Here is a 19,165-nt window from a genome sequence, read left to right on the forward strand (position 1 = left end):
CTGTTGACCTCTCCAGGTGTAATTTAAAATTTTCAAGTGTTGTATTTTTAAGCTCTAGGATTTACATTTGTTTCTTTTTAATAGACTCTTTTTTTTTTTTACTAAGATTTTTCTCCTTTCATTCACTGCAAGCATATTTTCCTTTGAATCCTTGAGCATAGTTATAGTAGTTCTTTAGAATCCCTTCTGCTGATTCTAACATCTGCAAATGTTTGAAGTTAATCTCTGTGATTGTCTCTTTTTCTTGAGAATTGGTTATACTTTGCTTTTTTTTTTTTTTTTTTTTACATGTCAGAAAATTTTGTTTGTATCCTAGAGATTATGATAAACTCTGGACTCTGTTATATTCCTATGAAAGAGTGTTGATTTTGTTTGTTTTTTGTTTTAGTAGACAGTTAACTTGGACATAAACTGCTGATTTGTCTTTTTGTCAACAGTTCAAATCTTAGCTCAGTTTTTTTTATCCCTAGACGCATTTTACCTCATATATGATCTAAGAATTTTTTCTGCCTCCAAAGGTATTTCAAAACACTCCAGCATTCTGTTGCAAGTCTGATTTTTCTTAATTACTTTTATGAATTATTATTTGATACTGACAGTTCTGCCTGAAAGATCTAAAGTTTAAGGTTTCATTTCACCAAATACCATTTACTGGGACATAGTAAAGGAGAAGCATATTGGTTTTAAAAGAAATTGATACTGAGCAGGTGCTAATACTCCAGATTATTATTTTATATGAATATGAACTCAAGGCCCCAGTCATGAGGAATTTGGACCAGTTTGTTCAAAGCAGTAGATTAGGATCCATCTGAAAAGCAAGATACGGATTTTACACAAAATTATATCCTTTTCTTCATAGGACAAGAAAGACACTCTGTAGCAGAGCAATTTACATGTGGCCTACAAACATAAAAGAGCTCTTTCTTCAAAGAGATTATGCATAGAGAATCAATTTTAAAGAGAAAACACTTTATATGCTAAAATGTAAATAACCAGTCCTAACTAGCATGATCTTTAAGAATTTTAAAGCTGGAAGGAATATCAGAGACCATAGGTACAAGATCAGAAAAGCTAGAAAACTTTTCTTTTTTTCCCTGTCTCTCTCTCTCTCTCTTTTTTTTTTTTCTTCATTTTTTTTTTTTTTTTTTTTTTTGGACAGCCCTTTTGTAACTCAGAATGGAGAAGTAAAGAACTTCATCTTTCAATTTGAAAAACTTGAGCTCCAAGCAGGACTCTATTGTTTATTATTTTGTTTGCTTTTTTGGCATGCTATTTAACTTTTTCAGTGTCTACACCAATTTTATCTGTAAAATGGGGATAACAGTCTATCTTGCAAGATCGTTTAAAAGATTATGTGGTTGGTTCAGAGTAGGCTTTCAGTATTTTGTGTTGTGCTTTCAGAATACAAAAGGATGGTAGAGTGTGGCTGTAGAGTATACTGGGGAGGAGATTTGCTAGTCTTTGTTTGCTGTTTAATCCTCTTAGGTAAGACCCAGAAGGAAAAATGTGTAAACTTTAGAAGGAGAGTTTCCAAGAGAGAATGACCACAGAAAGACCTCAGGAAGGGCAAGTGGGAGCTGTAAATAAAAGCCATGCTAGTTGAGAATTGTGAGACTGGGCATGGGAGCTGTGTTGGCTTTGCATTTGTATTACGTGTTTATTCCTGCTCCCAGAAACTCTCCACTGCAGAAAAGTTTGGTTATGTTGTTGAACTATGCACTGGACCAAGGGAGAAAAGGGACAATGGTTAGGCAAGAAGAGGAGGTATCGAAGGGCTGAACACTTGGGAATCTTTGAATTCTGGTTCCCCGTGCCTGGTACTAGGTAGGCATTTAGTAAATATTCGCTGGGATTAAAAAAAAAAAACAATGATTGGAGATACTCTTGCCCCTCAGCATTTATATTTCCAGAATCTAGGTTTGTTTCGAAGTTGCCTTGCCAAGTGTAATCTAGTGTGGTGGTAGCCTGAAGGCTCTCATTTTGTTTACAGTTACCTAGTGAAATATGTTGAAGGCTCAGACTTGTTCAGACTAGAGGAATCCTGGAGGCAGTATGGGTTCCCTGCTTTCCTTGCCCCCAGTCTTTCCCCCACCTTTCCACAGGGGATTTGTTTAGGCAGAGTCCTGGTTTAGTTCACCCCCTCACCCAAATCTATACTTGACTCTGTGTTTATTGTAAGTATTTATTAAATGTTTGTTGAATGAGTGAACAAAAAGCACTAAATCTGGAGGAAGGCAAAAGAAATATTGAGGTGTATTGAAGCCACCCGGATGGGGAATTTATAATGAATCAACCGAGGAGCAGAGCAAACAGATGACTGTTCTCTCAAACCAGAGCCCCAGCAAGTTGAGCTGGTTAGTGTTTAGGTTTCCTTGATTGGAAATCAATCTAGGTCTGTTTCAGCTCTTACTGTTCTTGGTCTGACTCTCCAAAAAAGAAGTTACTTTTTTACCCTCTTCCTGGGCTAACTATCGAAAATCTGGATGCCTTGTTAATAAGAAGGAATGGTGGGCTGTCATTCTGGAAAAATAGTACGAGAGGGGATGCAATAGTTGTGATATTTATGTGGTTCTTTCTGTCTTTCCTTAATGTTCCCATGTATATTTTCTCATTTTCATCCTCTTAATGACATTGTAAAAAGTGCACGTATTATTATCCCATGTTCCATGAGAAAACCATATCTCAGAGAGGTTCAAGGCTTCAGAGAACTCATAAAGTGGCAGAGGCAGAATTTTTAATCCTAGTTTTATGCTTTCCTTGTTTATATTATATTGACTATGATAATAATTGGCATCATTTATTGAATGTATGTTACTAATCAAGAACTGCCCTTAAGTCTTTTCTCAGATCCATGTGGCTTGTTCCCTTCCATCCTTTCAGTCCTGACTCACTGTTACCTCTCAGAGAGGCCCTCCTGGACCACCCATTTATAAATGTTACTAATTGTACCCACCTGTATTTCTTAACACTTTCTTGCTTTATTTATCTCCTTACAATTTATCACCTAGGGCTTACGTATGCATTGTTTCATGGTTTATATTTTAAAACATAAGCTCTGTGAGGACAGAGATTTTGGTCTGTTTCAGTCCTAGATGTGCCCTCAGTACCATGAAAAAGTACCTGAACGTAGTCAATGGTAGGTACTCAGTAATTATTTGCTGCATGAATTAATAATCCTCAAAGCAGCTCTACAAGTTTTACTAACAAGGAAAATTACACCAAAGAAATATTTTGTCTAAGGTTATCCAACTGAAACAAACTCAATTTGGAATTCAAGTAATTGGGATTCAAGACTCCAGTATACATTTTCAAATTTCATTTCCCAAGGTATGAGGGAGGTACTGCAGAGGCTGTTGCAGAACATAAGGGGCCAGGTTCTGTCCTTTGCCTCCCCATCCCGTCCTCCAGCAATTCACCTTACTTGTCTGAAGTTTAGTTATGAGGTTTTTTTGTTTTGCTTGAATGGTCTATCACTTTCAATAGATTTTCAAATCATTACGCTACATCATGCTGCTTTCCAAAAACAATCACGCAAGGTTGAATTTAATTTGTTTTAAAAGAAATAGAAAAATACTGTGATTAGTTTACGCCTTAAACTTTGGAAGAGGTAAGAAGTTACTAAATACTGTAAATGTTTTTGAGCAGAAAGAAAATTGTGGTGTTTGTTACCTCTTCTCAAAAATTTAAGTTGAGGGAACCTAAACTCCTGCTTGTGGGGACATTGTCAGAATGATTCACTGTAGTACTTTATAGACATTGGGGAATGAATGGGTAAACTGGAGTATGAGCTCTTTAAGAGGGAGATTCTGAGTGCACCTCTGTTAAGTGGTAGACAGTTGAATTCAGCAAACACTTGTTGAGAACTTACTGTGTACTTGGCATTGTAGGAAGAGAAACAGAGAGCTTATCCCAAGGACATAGTTAAGTCACAGGAAATATGTGTTCATGTATTTGGTGTATCTTGCTAGTCTCTTGCAGGTGATAGCCCGAAGGAGAGAAGTGCCATCTTTAGGCATTTGTGAGAGGCAGAATGGTGGTCTAAATGGGCTGTGAATGCCATCAAGTGGGGCAGGATTGTTAGTTATGTTCAAATTATGTATGCTTTTCTAGAATTTAGTAAGTGGAGGAAGGGTACAAGAACTAGTATGTACCTAGGTTGTGTTGTATTTTGGAAAAGGTGATTTATATCACCTGATAGTTCATGGTCATTTCACAAGTGCTGCTTCACCCAAGTTTTCATTAAATTTTTGCCACAACCCTGTGATACAAATATGTTCTCTTTTCCTTGTTTTAGGGCTGAGGAAATTGAGACCCAAAGATACTAAGTAATGATTCCCCAAATCATTCTTGAGTTAGGTGATAGCAGCAAAAATTTATCAATGTGCTCTAACTTTAAAATCCATCTTCTTAACCACAATACTGTGTTGCTTTTCATACTTCTTCCACTGCTGATTCTTTTCTATGTTTTCAACTTTTTAAGAGGAAGGCGGTTTATTCTCTCCTGGGAGTATTACACATTAACCAAAGTAAGATAAATAATACGTCTAAACATTGTAAGTACTATGATGAAAACTCAGCTGCTAAATGAGGGAAAGATGGAGTTTAAATGCTCAGTTGACATGGGCCAAACAATGGTGGGGGGTGCCTTCTGCCTTTTAGCTCTAATAAATCACAAGGATATAACTTGTGCATGATGAGGAAGAGCATTCTATTCCTAATGGACCATCCTGCAGGAACATAAATAAGATTTAAAAATAAATGAAGTCCTTGATTTATTTAAAGAGAAGACACCTTTGTCTTTGCCGCAGTTCATCATTATTCCATTATTAACACAACCTTAAGGCAGTTACTTCTAATTTGTGTCATTGTGGAACTTCTATAGACTCTTGATTTTTGTTTTGTTTTGCTGGGGTTTTGTGGTGGGGGGTAAATAGTACCTCCTGAAAAAGAACTTTTAGCTAATTGAGTGAATGAAAAATTGCAGCTGTTGGGCTAGTAGGATTTAGTTATAACACAAGTGAGCTTTCTTTCTGTTGCCCATGAGTAGAAGTTGGTAAGTCTTTGGAATTCTTCGTGTAGAGTTGTGGACGGTAAAGCTTTTGTTAGTGCAGTTTCCATGGAGAATGTAACAAATCTTTTAGCTGCCTCAGAACTCCCAGATTCTCTCTCAGTATGAAGCTTTGATGGTAATCAGGGATACTGGGGGACCTGCTTAGCCAGCTTCTTTGGGGGGGGGGACCCAAGGTGGGCAAAGAGAGAAAACAGCTTGACAGATACCATCTCACTATGTAAGAAACAGCAATTTGGAATTTGAAGTATTGAACTATTTTCTTTATAGATTCAGAAAAATATATATGCAGCATATGCTCTGTGTCCTTGTATATATTTGCAAGCTAAAATATGTATGCATGCATGAAAGCTTTAATTCCTGTACTAAATACAGACCAGCTGACTTCAGCGGTACATATTATACATTAGCCAGTGTATGCCTGGTGTTGAGATAAACTGAGACTATCCTGCTCACACACACACATGCACACTCACGCACGTACGTACACACACACAGTCCTCCTGTATACCTACACATTTTACTACAAAGTATATCAGCTGCTTATGTATATGAATTGTATTTATGCATACATACACTTACAGTATTTACAACAGAGTTTATTTTTACATTTGTATATACACACTCCTACCAATGAGAGAAAAATGGAATTTTCTGTATCTCCCACCACAACCACACACTAATATTTAAGGCTTGACAATTATGATTACAAGTTTTTTTGTGTTGTTAGTTTGTCAAAAACCCAGAAAAATCTATTTCTTTGTTCCCTTAATTCCCACACTTTGTGTTCCAACTGTGTGTAAAGAAACTCTTGAATGGGCTGATACTGTTTCTCCATCGGCAAAGGTAGGGGAGAGAGTGGTGTTGCAGGTAGGCGCAGCTGCAGAGAACAGGCTGCAGCCAGGAGCGCGGCTGGCCAGGCCTTTGGGGCAGGGCAGGAAAAGACATGTAAGCCATGATGTGCATCTCGCCCGGCTGCAGCTTTTCACATAACTCTGCAGTCCATATGTGTGCACGTGCCTTCTTTCAGTGAAGCAGACTCTTGAAAAGTATGAGCCTGGGCTTTTCAATCAAATGCTCAAAGCTTCTTTTAAGTAGAAGGGAATAGATTGAGTCCAAGTCCTCATTCTAAAAGCCAGGAAGACTTCATCATGAGAAATGAACATTCCACTAAAAATGGAAATAATTAAGTTCACGGTACACACATTTCCAGTATCTCGAAGTTAACTAGTACTGGGAAATGCTGATGAGAAGATGGCAGCCAACACCGCTTCAGATCCTCCCCACTTCCCCCTAGTTCCATCCTCCACCTGAAACTGCTGCTTCTACTGAAAAAATAAAATAAGCACAAATCATCTACACTGACAGAATGCATAAACAGAAACTCAGAGTGTATTCTCAAACCTGGCAAGCAACTTCAGAGCAGGGACCAACTTATCCCTAATATGTTCCTTCTTGCAATAGGAAATGCTTGTGATCATGATGCAGAGGAATTAATTGCTGCTAATATCAAGAACTCCTGAACTGGCTAAACACTTTGAAAATCCGTATCCATGAAATAACATGTGGTATGATAAACTTGGAAACTTACCAACAACTACAGCTTTTTTTTTTTTTTTCTTTTTTCTTTTTTAAACTTTAGAAGATTCTGGGCAGGTAGGGATCATGCTGAAATAGCTGCTTACGGGCCTTCTCTCTGGTTATTCCTTAAGCACTCTCTCGTCCTTCTAAATGCAGCAAAGTGTATGCTGGCTCTTCTGCAAAGTCATCCCAGGGTCCTTGTCACATCTGCTGACACCTGTGTCAGGCACCACCCTCTGGGGGAAGATGTGAGCAGTGAGTCCTACAGAAACAAGCAGCCAGTGGAGAGCATGCATACCCTGGTTCTTCTGTTTGCAATCCTCCCAGTCATCAGATAGGCAATGAGAAGACCTTCCTAAATCCAACTGTGAGTTCCAGAATGATATCAGATGCAGCTTGGCAAGGGAACACACAGAATAGTTCAGAGAAGGATATAATAAAATTGTTGTGGTCGAAGCAAATATCTTCATTCCTCTGCAGTGGAACCCACATGGGAAACATTACTTTTTGTTGTTGTTTCTAGCAAGTCTTAATAGCAATGCATTTCCCGCTAGCGTCGAACATTTGCACCTCATCAAAGCGGTGTATGTGAATGTTGTTGTTTTCCCTAATTATAAAAAACAATGAAAAACAAAAACTCACATCTCTGGGTTAGTACTTTGAGCTCTAGGCCCGCATTGTGAAGGCCCTTGACCTCAGGGGCTAGTGTCTGGAAACTAAAGCCAAGAAGTGGCTTTTCTATCTACTGAGGTAAGTGTATTACAAGCTGGCTTCATTGTATGAACTTAGGACCAGGTAAGAGAGTGCTTCTGCCTCCTGAGATTGTTGGGCCACATTGAAGACTCAGATGGTTACAGGTAGTCAAGGCCAGTCTTCAACAGCTGAAGAAACCAAATGTTTATAAGATGCTTGCTCTTGTACTAGTATTTTTTCCTTGGTTTCCTATGTTGTGAAAACTTGTTACTCAAAAAATGGAAGGTGCTGTACGTCAGGTCTGCCTTTCACTGACACATTTTTATAATGGGGAGTAGGAGAGACCTTGTACCTACTGCAGTTGAGCTCTGCTGCTGCTAGAACTGTGTATCACTGAAGCGGTAAAATGGCACCTTATTATATTCCATTAGAAAGGTAAGTCAACTTATTAAGAAAGAGGAAATGGGGCAGGGTGGGTAATAGCTCAGTGGTGTAGAGCACATGCTAGCATGCATGAGGTCCTGGGTTCTATCCCCAGTACCTCCATTAAAAAAAAAAAAGAAAGTGGAAGTGAAAACATTGAGGTTTTGTTTTTGTTTTTGTTTTTGTTTTTGTTTTTTCCGTTGTATCTCAAGATTATCTTCCCAGGAATTGGATTTAATGAATTCTTGGCCATGTTGAGGTTGAGGAAGCGTTTAGTGGCAAGTTTTTGTTTCCCTGCCAGTCCCATCTTTCCACTTCATTGCTGAGCTAATTGACACTTGCTGGCAAGTATTTGACGGATATGCTCTCAAAGGGCTGGTGAAGAACCCGAAAACACTCTGGTCAGTGGCCTCCAACTGGAGGCTAGGTCAGATTTTTGGCCTGCGTTTATACAAAAAAACATTGCCCGAGTCCCTGCAGCATGCCAGGCTCTGGCCCAGGTTGCAAGGTTGGTTTAAGATTCGATATGTTATTTGCGTTGGGTGTGGGGAGAACAGGCAGCTTCCCAGAGCCCTCCCTACTGACCTCGATTCCTCTAATGCACCCCCACCCCACCCTGTTACTTGGAATGCTTCTGAGTTATATTTGGTGTTTATAAGTTATGCACAGATACAGTCTAAATGAGAGCTTTACATGGTAGGAGTAATGGGACTGGGTTTTCTTTCCTTTTCTCATGTGTCCTTCATGGGCCACCAGAGAATTCCAAAGTTCATGAACCCAGGGTATTTTAACCCGTTTCCTCCCTGATTCATAAACTAAGAAAACGTATCTCAAAAACTGTAACGTAAAACGTCAGATTCTTCCTTATACTGTGGCTCCTGCTGCTCCCCCGCTCCCCTGTTCTCGGCCTCTTGATTCTTTTGAAGGTTAAGACTAGGTTAAACTGCCCTTTCCTTGTGAAGGAATGGGCTGTACACTTTCCAGGCCTGAGCTCTTGCTTATTTGGGTTTAAAGGAACCTCAGCCCAGGGGCTCCTATTACAGAGAGAAGTGAGGAGAAGTGGGTTGAAGCCTGCCCTTCCCTCTGTTTCTCTTGTTATGATCTGGTTGTTCAGGGTAGAGTTGGGTGAAAAACAGGGCAAGAGCCCACTGAGCCCTTGAGTTGATAACCTTGGCCTTCAGGAGGCCCGGGTGTGTGTTTCCATGACTCTCTCGGAGTATCTAACACAAGCTGCTGCCCACACGCAGCCCCACTAGAACTTTTAAGCAAAATGCAGAGCAAAGCTGCTGCTCTCCACCGTTTCCCAGGGCTCAGCCTCCACCGGCTCTCTGGCATGTCAGCACTTGCCTTCTGTTTTTTCCATTGCACTCCTCCCCAGCTCAGCCACAGGGGCCCCACCTCTCCCAGGATCGGGGTATGTGACCCTGGAGCCCAGACAGCCTTGCACATAAATCTTCCTGGTCCACCTGCAGTTCGTCTGTCAGCGGCTGCCCCACTTCTCCGTCGGATGTGCTGTTCCCACACATCCGTTAGGCAACCCTGCGGCCTCCCGGGGCTGTTGGAAATTCAGACCAGCCCTAGCCCATCTCTAGGTCTTCATTTATCTTGTCCTGTATCGTTCATTGCCTGCCATGCCCAGGCTTTTCCACACTGAGACCCGAACTGGTAGTGAATGAGCAGCCACGTCACAACTATGGCCAGATGCCGTGGGGGTGCCTTCTCTGAACTGGTGCTTCTTATTCAGCAGGACTTTACTCCAGGGCAGCTGAGATGATCCAGGAGCCAGGTCAAGATAGGGAACTAGACCAGCCCAGAGTTTCTGATTGGCTTGAATCAGATATGAGCAATATTCGTAGGTTATCTGCCCTAAAAGACCTGGAAGCAGGTTTTTTTCCAATATGGCAAATGAGGGTAGATTGTATGAGGGGAAATGAGTAGAGTTATGAATGTTTTGAAAGCTCTCCTTGATGCTAGGTATACATAAAAGAAAAATGCGTGGTGCAGTGGTTCAAGAGCATGGATTTGATCTAATTTTTATTAGCTGTGTGACCTTGGGCAAGTGAATCTATCAGAACTTTCTATAAAAATAGCATATAGCAATTACCAAGAGCTGTGTGAGCACTGAAAAGTTGCACTTTCAAAGTGCCCGGCGCATAGCAAGCGATCAATAAATGTTAATGACTTATGTTATTGGTTTCTTGGGGGGAAATGGAATCTTTGAATGAGGAAAGATCGACAGTGAGTGGCACAGGTGCTGAGTCCTAGGCGATCTGGGGAAAGAAGGGCCTGAGAAGGCTTCGAAGAGACAAAAGCTGGTCTGGGACTGGAAGAATGAGTAGAACTTAGATAATTTGATCTGGGAGAGTTCACATTTTTCCTGCAATTTGGTGAGAGCTTGTAGCAGAAAGACAGTGGAGCTAGGAGTTCAGAGAAATGGTCTCTTTGTTTTCTGCACTTATCCCGTGTGAGTTCGGTGCACCACTGAGCCTTGATTTCCTGGTTGTAGAGGAGCCGGGAGTATCTGCTCTGCCTAGCTCGCGGGCTGGTTGGAAGGCACACATGTGACAGTCATGTAAGAATGCTGTGAAAATGGTAAAGTGTGACACGAGAGTCAAGTCCTTATTAGATCCTTAAGTTTAGAATAAGAAGATGCCAGAAGAATCCCAAACTCCCTAAGACTGGACTTGCATAACCTGCATGACACAGCGCTGGGGAAGGGGCACTGACGCCCCAGTGAGGTCACAGCCCAGCGTCAGCACACCCGTCCAGCGGACAGTTCATATGCTCTTTGGGATTCTCCGTTCACAGTGCCTGAGTCAGTACATCAAGTCACCCCTCCCCGTAACAACAACAACGATGAGAATAGTAAACAGCAGTCGCAACAATATTGGCACATACAGTCTGTTAGAGACTCTGCCAAACACGTCATAAACATTATTCCTCTTAGTTCTCAAACAGTATTATGAGGTAGCTATCGTTATTTCTAGTTTAGAGGTAATTAAGTTGAGGCTTAGAGAAATAATTTACTTGGTTCCATTTAGCTAGTAAGTGACAGAGCTGGATTTAACTCAAATTTGACTCCAAAGCTTAAGCTCTTTGTGCCGTTTTGCTGTTAATCTTAAAGGAGGGGGAAAAAAAGCCTTTTTACCCCCTAGACCCTGTGCCAGGTTTCCTTTGGATGATTAGGCATGAGGATGAGTTAAATGAATGAAATGGCTAATATTCGGGTAGTCTCTCTCCTTTTATTTATAGCTCTCTTATTAGAAAATTTAGATCCCACATCATTTCCTTATCACCACCACACGCACTTCCCAGTCCAGAGACGGGGTGCAGCAATGAGAGTAATCCCTCGTACTTATCCTGGGCTTTGTATGTTCCTTACTTCATTTGATCATCAGGACAAGCCCTTGAAACTGTTACTCCTGTTTTACTCATGAAGACATTGAAGCTAAGGGAAGTCAAAGAACTTGCCTAAGTTCCCAGCTAATAATGGGGAGAGCTGTCTAGAATGTTACAACTGTTACCAATAATAATAGCAAGGGTAGAACGTTTCTTCTATCCTGTGTACAGTGTACAGGATGAAACAAAGAGAATGTTTCCTACTTGAACTTTGGAATGCAGTGGTGTGACGTGCAGAGATATTGAATATTTGTGCTTGAGTATACTTAAAATTATTTCTATGTCACGTACATTTAGATAACCAAATCCCAAAACTTGCTGGGAAACGAAGGGTTTATTTTCTTGAATCATAAGGCTGGAATCAAAGGAAAGGGGGATCAGCTATTAAATTCTTATCATGGCACAAAGGTTTTTGAATGTCAAATGTTAAACTCTTCTACATTCAATAGGAATTTTTGCTATGAATCTTCAGTCCCCTAGGGTACCTTTCCTGTCTGTGCCTGTCAGCTTCATTGTCATGTATTTTAAATAAAGCTTTCCCTAACATTCAAAACTCCTTCCGGACCTTCCTTTTAGGAAAGAGACATTAAAAAAAAAAACGTGTATCATGCCGTTGCATTTTTGTTTTCTTTTTACCTTGTTCTAACCGTGTGCCCACACCACCCCCAATCTTCAGAAGTATAAAGCTAAGGTAAAAAGAACCTTAAAAAAGCCAGGCGGAGTGGTGGCAGGGGGTTGGGGGGGACTCTGGGGAAGTATGCAAATGACAGAAATGTCTATGGGAAAATTAAGGGAAGTGAAATTCAGCAAGAAAGAAATTCATTGATGTTGTGATGAAACGTTGTCACTGGAGATGATGACAAATTAGAATCCGTTCCCATGGGGACGGTGCACTACCTACTCATCATTTGACCCATGGCTGGATGCTGGCTAGCTGGAGAATTGACCCAAAAGATGACAAGATGGTTTTAGTCCCGTCGTCTCATCAGCATTCAGGAACCCCTTAGGGGATGAAGGGGAGAGGATAAAGAAGGATAAAAGATGAAAGCTGAGCTGTGGAAAGAAAAATGTTTTTAATTACACTGAGGAGGATTGTGGGTCCACCTGTAGCTTTTTGTTGTGAACGTCCTTTGTTCTCTCCCATCTGCAGGGATCATGGCAGGATACAGACCCAGAATCTGGCCTCTTGGAGATTCTGCCTTGGTAGCCGGTCCTTTTGAGTTTAACAGATACATTCAGGATTTAAGCTCTCTGTGGGCTACCTCTGCTCTAATAGATTCTGTTATGCTTGCCAAGCAACCTGGATTTGGTTGGCATGCTTGAAAGAGATTGCTTTTAGAGAGGAGAAAACATGACCCCACAGTGGAGTTCCTACAGCGAGTCCCCGTCTCAGTCCTCATCCGAAGGGCATGGGACATCTCGGGCAGTGGGGTCACAGGAGGCTGGAGCAACCCCTGGGAGTCCAGAGACCCTTACGGTCCACATGCCTCTTTTTTCACACGACCAGTGGGAATTAAAATTTCATCTTACTGCCCTCTAATGACAGATAAATTAATTCAGATCAAAACCCAGAGGAAAGGATTGAAGGGTACAGTCACTTGGTTCTCCTTCCAGATTATGGACAAACGCACACCCTGGAGTAATTAGAACGATTTAAGTTAGGTCGGTGTAACTTACGCTACGGTAGCCAGGTAGTAACAGATAGGCACAGTTTTCGAGAAGATCTTATTTCACTTTTTGGCCCTGTCCATTTTTCATGTTGGTGGTAGAATTCAGCAGTTCTCAACTTCCTCTAAGTTTTGATTTTCATTGGAATTATGAAGAATGCTAAGTGAGATATTAACTATTAAAATCGAATTCTTATTATGAAGCAGTGAGATTGTGTATGGTTTACGGTATTCTGCTGAGAATTTCATAGTGTTTGTTAAAATGGGTTTGAAAAGAAAAGGCGGGGTAGGTTGTTGGTGTGCATATTACAGAGAAATGCTGCATGAAGGTTGAAGCTTAGGCTCTGAAGCAGAATGCTGTTTTAGGTCCCAGCTCTCCTGCTTACTAGCTTTGTGACCTTGAGCAAGTTTTTGAGCTGTCAGTGTCCACCTCTGGGAGATGGAGATTTGTACTTCAGAGGGTTCCTTGGATTAAATTGATACACGCTTGCGAGGTACTTAGAACAGTGCCCTGTGCATAGGTTGCCCTCAACAATTGTTGGCAATATTATTTTTAAACAAAATAAGATGGAGTGTACAACATGAAACACTGAGGAGTTTCTGGCCAACAGGTACGAACCCAAGTAGAGGGAGGTTACTTTTGAGACTTCCTGTTAATTGTCACGTGTGTCTGGGCTCAGCGTGCAAGCTATTGCCTCCACTAATGAAGAAATCAGCTTGAGGCCCACTGCAACCAGGAGACCGAAGGCAGATACCACCCGCCCTTCCTACCTCACCACCAGGCAAGGGCCCCTCTCCCATCAGCCAGAACCCCCAACCCATCCAAGGGACTCTTAGTCCCACAGTCAGCCCACTCTGTGCCTTGCCTGATGATGATAGTATGAATTCCATTCCCTAGATTGTGTGATTTGTCATCATTTTTAAATTTCAAGCCACTATTGCAGCTTCTCTTAAGTTTGATTTGTCTGGGGCAGATGAACACACAGATTTTATGGACAAGACAGTTCTGAGTTCGAATGAGTGAGAGTTCTTTTATCTTGCGACTCATTGATATAAATGACAATCATTACATTGTAGGGTCCTTCTGGTTTACAATTTTCTGAAGAACCCTGAGATCTCTTTGTAACAGGTTTATAATTTGCACGCTACAATCCCGATAATTCTGGTGATTTAGACGCAGTGCTTCCATCCATGCAGCTTTGTTTAGCTTAGCTTCAATGTGTTTATCTTATGATGGAATCCAGCCTGTCCTGGGTGTTCTGGTTACTTGTTGCTCCGTAATAAACCATCCCAAACTTTGTGACATAAACAACTGTTTCTCTATGCCTATGGATTCTATGGTCCAGGCATTGCAAGGATGACTTATCTCTGTTCCATGATGTCTGGGGCTTCATCAGGGAAGACTTGGGGCTGGAATTATCTGGAGGCTTCCTGACACATATCCGGAGCTGGGGCTGGGATGGTTGGGGGACTAAAGCTGCCGACCAAGCACTTAACTGTGGCGTCTCCATGTGTCTCGGACGTCTTGCAGCATGAGAGTTGAGAGCATTCCCAGAGAGACAGGCGGGAGCGTTGTAGCCCTTTGTGGCCTAGCCTTAGAAGTCACAAAGTATCGCTTTCTCTGTGCGCTACTGATAGAAGAACCAAACAGTGGAAGTGGAGGGACCCTGTTTCTAAAGCGTTAAAAGAATTGGAGCAAGTTTAGAGGGGAGGGTACAGCTCAACTGGCAGAGTGCATACTTAGCATGCACAAGGTCCTAGGTTCAATCCCCAGCACCTCCTCTAAAAATAAACAAGTAAATCTAATTACCTCTCCCCTCAACACACCAAAAAAGAAAGAATTGTTGCAAGTTTTTATAAAATTACTGTAGTTAAGGCTCAGTCTTGGACATGAGGGGCTTCTGGTTTCTACCTACAGCAAAGCAAGCCATTTGGTCTATATTCCAACTGCTTAACTCAGCCGTTATATAATGAAAGCAGCCATAAACAGCATGTAAACAAATGACTGTTTCAATAAATAGCTTTATTTAGGGACAGTGATGTTTGAATTACACATAATTCTTAAGTAGCACGAAACACCTCTTTAAAAAAATTACATTTAAAAATGTAAGACTCATTCTTAGCCCCCCCCAAAAAAAGGCGGTGAGCCAAATTAGAATATCATGATAAAAAAAAAAAAAGGCCGTGAGCCAAATTAGAATATCATGATCAGCGAGATCTAACTTTTTTCTTAAGTTAGAATTCCCCAAATGTTTTTCTCACGTGTTTGTATGTTTGTGTATGTGTGAGAGAAAGAAATGATTGCAATTTCCCTTTGCATTTCCAAGAAGTGAACTTGTGAAGGTATTATTTGGAATTTCAGTCCTTTCAGGCACACCTTATCTTTACCCTGTTACAAAACATTTGTTCCCAAGGGCAATGAAGGACTACATTTGTAGGTGGGAAACTAATGATATCTGTTTTATTTTAGAACTTAAAGAAAAAAAAAGAATTTGTTCTTAATGAAGTTTCCAGAAATACATATTGTTGTATATTTTTAAAATAAGTATCACATGTTTTTAAAGAGGTGGTGATCCTTAGACCAAAAGATAAGGTTGATGACTCTCTGGAGAATATTTTTTTAAAAAACCATTATTAGTTCATTCAATATTTTTGTCTTCCATCCATGCCGGACAGTGTAGTAGGTGCTGAAGCTATAGAGAGGAACAAAAATGTGTAGGACCTGCCCTCACAAAGCATACAGTCTAGTGGGGTAATGGGATGTTCAACAGATGGTAGCCCAAGGGACAGCGGTATGAGAACACACGTCAGGTTTTCAAGCTTGACCTGTTCTCTCATCCTCACTGCCCACTGAACGTGAGAATCTAGGGAAAAAGGATTGTTACTTACTGCAAACTGCTGTTAAACATGGCAGCGCGTCTGCTGATAGTGAATAATCCTATCTGTGTGTTTGGGTTACATTTTGAAGAACTACAGGCATCCTCGATGGCCTCTTTCACCATCTTCTCACCATGGGAAAGGAAAGACAAAGAACTAAATAGAAATACATAAATACTGAAATGTGTTAGATTTTTTTTTTTCCTCCTTAAAGAATCATTTTGAGTGGTGGAGAACTAACCTAGAAGAACAGTTTGGGACCTATTGGCTGAATTACAAATTGGGGTGCTTATATTTGATTTTTCTCTGCATTAGATTTTCTGATGGGGTTCTATTGACTTTGGTGGGGGCATATAATTCCTGGTTCTGTGCGTTGTAGGATGTTTAGAAGGATCCTGGCCTTCGCCAGCTAGATGCCATCAGCACTCTGCACCAAGCTATGACTACCAAATCCTGTCATTTCAAACTTTATCCCATGTCCCCTCTGGGAGGCAAAATCACCAATAGTCTCAGTTAAGATGGGAAATTAAACTGTGTCTCTACATTGTATTGCAAAGACCTCAATGAGAATAAGGGACTTTTTTTTTTTTTTAATAGTCAGGAATCTAGCTAGTTGAGGGAGTAGAATTGCAGGCGGGCTTGTTAGTTTTTAAGACGCACAGTTCCTCCTTTGAAAATGCGGAAATAAATTTGGACAACCTAGTATAACGTTAAACATGACACTCGTACTCTTTTCTTGTGTCTGGAAATTTTTCTAAGCTTCATAGTTTGTGCATCATACAGCAAGAATGAGAACCTCAGTTATTTAATGGAAACTCTGAAAGTGCCTGAATATCACTGGAACAAAATCAGATTTTAAAATTGATTTGAGAATAACAAATGAAGATACTCTGATTTGGCTCCATGTTCTCAGCCTGTAAGCTGTTGGATGGTGTGAGACTCATAACCCAAAGGAGACGATTAGTTCTCCTCTAGTGTGCTGATAATGAACAGCTCTGCAAAACCAATTAGCTATAATTCTATCAGTCATTTCATTTGGGTAACATTTTGTTTAAGGGGAAGAAAAACAACACTGTTTTCCCTGGAGATCTGTAATTAAGCTGTGATATTTGGTGGGAACAATGGAGGGAAAAGCGGTATGCTTAGCAATCTGCTTTTGCTATTCCCACGTGAAAGTAAATTATGATGAAGTGTTCTGTTCTTGGCAGTTAAGAAAGGCATTTGTCCATCTTAAAGGTGTAACAGACCAAACCACAAGTATATTTCTAACTATATATTTTGTTTTATGTGGATGTCTGCATTGCACACCTTTAGAGATTTGCCATTCACATGGAAGACTGAGTGGCGCCCCTAGAGTTGTGTAGCAGAAGATACTGAATGTCATTTCCCTTCCTTCAGGTATTTTTGTGAAAATAGATCTGAAAAATCTTTGTGAATCCAGAACCATCAATGGTGGTGTTTTTTCTTCCAATCGCTGTTGTTGCTCTGTAACTTCTAAAACCCGCAGTCATGCTGACAGTAGTATCAATAGACTGTTTTCCTTTCTCCAGCAAGGCATTTTACCAATCAGTATTATTCTATTTGAATTTGAACTCATGAGATGTGCTTAATGTATCATCATCTGAGACTGAAGTTATTATTTTATCGCTATTTGAATATCCTTCTGTGACTTCTGGGCATTTTGCAATTTTTATTCAATTATGCACAGTGATGTAAGACTTGGGTGTATGTGTTTGTTTTACCGGAAGGTTAGTACATTCCAGCCTGTGACACAAATTAATTCGCTTATTAGAAAAAGTAGAGTGAGTTATTGTCCTGGGCTTTCGATTTATTTTGCTTACTGTCATCCCACAGCTAGCCAAAAAAATCCGAGAGAAGTTCAACCGTTACTTGGATGTGGTCAACCGGAACAAGCAAGTTGTAGAGGCATCTTACACGGCTCACCTGACGTCTCCACTAACTGCAATTCAAGACTGCTGTACCATCCCACCTTCCATGATGGAGTAAGACTCTACATCTCTTTGCTATTGTTTAAACCAGGAATTGAATTGCTTTCCATTCATATTCAAAATACCAGTTTGTTTACTGCAAAATGTCTGGTGTTGCTGTCTTAAGTAAGTCCTTTTCTTTACACAGACCATTAACTTTTAAGGAAGTGTGACTCTATATCCAGGAAATTCCTGGACCTTCCCTGATCACCTTTCTGTCATGCTGGAATCCAGGTTCAGAAGTGTCAAATAGTACAGAGTTGACTAAGTCTAGACAATTGCAAACATTTTTTCATGTGTTAATTAATGGGTAACCAGTAAGACAGTCTCACTGATTCTGGTAATTTGCCTAATATAAGGGAATGCTTTTTACATTTGATTAGAATAGCAAAAATTCCCACTTCATACTTTAGTGTCTTTAAAACTGCCAATGTAGACGTGGCTTCAGATAATACTGAAACATAATTAGTGTCTGAATGGCTGAAGATATTTTTATTTGTTGGCATAGTGATATTTATATCTGGAGGGTGTAGGGTCAGGTGATGGTGGAAATTGTAGCAGAAAGAACACTTACCTAGGGGTACACAGAACTTAATTTTGATTTGGTCTCTAACTAGCTGTGTGACCATAATCGGGTTACTTAATGTTTATTTTTATGCACAGTTTGCTGTCAGTGGGTAATAATCTTTATTACACCGATTTAGGATTGGCTATTTAGAACGACTAAAAGATGTTAACATGCTTTAAAAATTATGAGTGTAAGTGTTACCATAATTAGTATGTATCACTCTTTTTATACAATAAGTGTTCTTGAAGCTATGCAAGGGGCAGAGACGACATAGTTTTCTGGTGACTAAATGATGCTTTGCTTCCACAAGCAAGTTTTTACTTATTATAGCTTCTTGGTGGGTATGTAAGTAACAGAGCATCCTCAAATCATTTCGTTCCTTCATCTGTGTGATACTAAGACAAGCCTTTCTCTCTGGCTTATCCTGTCAGCAGCCTAGAGAAGATCATATTAGTTGTTAACTAAACTAAATGGAAAGGGTGTACAATTTGGAATGTGACTGTTTGGATATGAGTCTCAGCTCCAGGACTTAATGCTCAGGTGGTCTCGGATATTTGATGGTTTTGACAACACCCTCCCTCATCTCTAGAGTGGGAACAATAATGGATACTTCACAGGGTATTGTGAGCATTCAAAGAAATCAACTGTGAAAATGCTTTGCAAACTGTAATGTTCTGAACAAATATTGGCCATAATATTTATATACTTTCATATAGTGAACATTTTTAATTAGGTTTAATCCAAGAAGATGTCCTTTTTTATATCTAGGACATCAGTAACAGTATTTTTGACAATTCCTCTCTAATCTAAAAATAAAAAACAAGGTCCAGCTGCATTTTGAACCAAAGAAAATCATTTTCCTGCCAGAGAGAGGAGATAGTATAGTAAGGGAGAAATCCTC

General features: G+C 40.3%; 1 protein-coding gene across 4 annotated transcripts in view; it reads left to right on the forward strand.

Moving 5' to 3' along the window:
- The window catches only part of CACHD1 (cache domain containing 1), a 213,124-nt gene that overhangs the window by 87,726 nt on the left and 106,233 nt on the right, over positions 1–19,165 (forward strand). For all 4 annotated transcript variants that reach the window (XR_004325118.1, XR_004325119.1, XM_006181264.2 and 1 more), the window contains exon 3: positions 17,563–17,711. Coding sequence is in view for 2 of the 4 variants with exons in the window: in XM_006181264.2 (XP_006181326.2) it covers positions 17,563–17,711 (149 nt within the window). In the remaining 2 variants the exon portion in view is untranslated. The remainder of the gene's footprint in view (positions 1–17,562; positions 17,712–19,165) is intronic.

The sequence above is a fragment of the Camelus ferus genome, chromosome 13, assembly GCF_009834535.1.
Source record: "Camelus ferus isolate YT-003-E chromosome 13, BCGSAC_Cfer_1.0, whole genome shotgun sequence".
Taxonomy (NCBI): Eukaryota; Metazoa; Chordata; class Mammalia; order Artiodactyla; family Camelidae; genus Camelus; species Camelus ferus.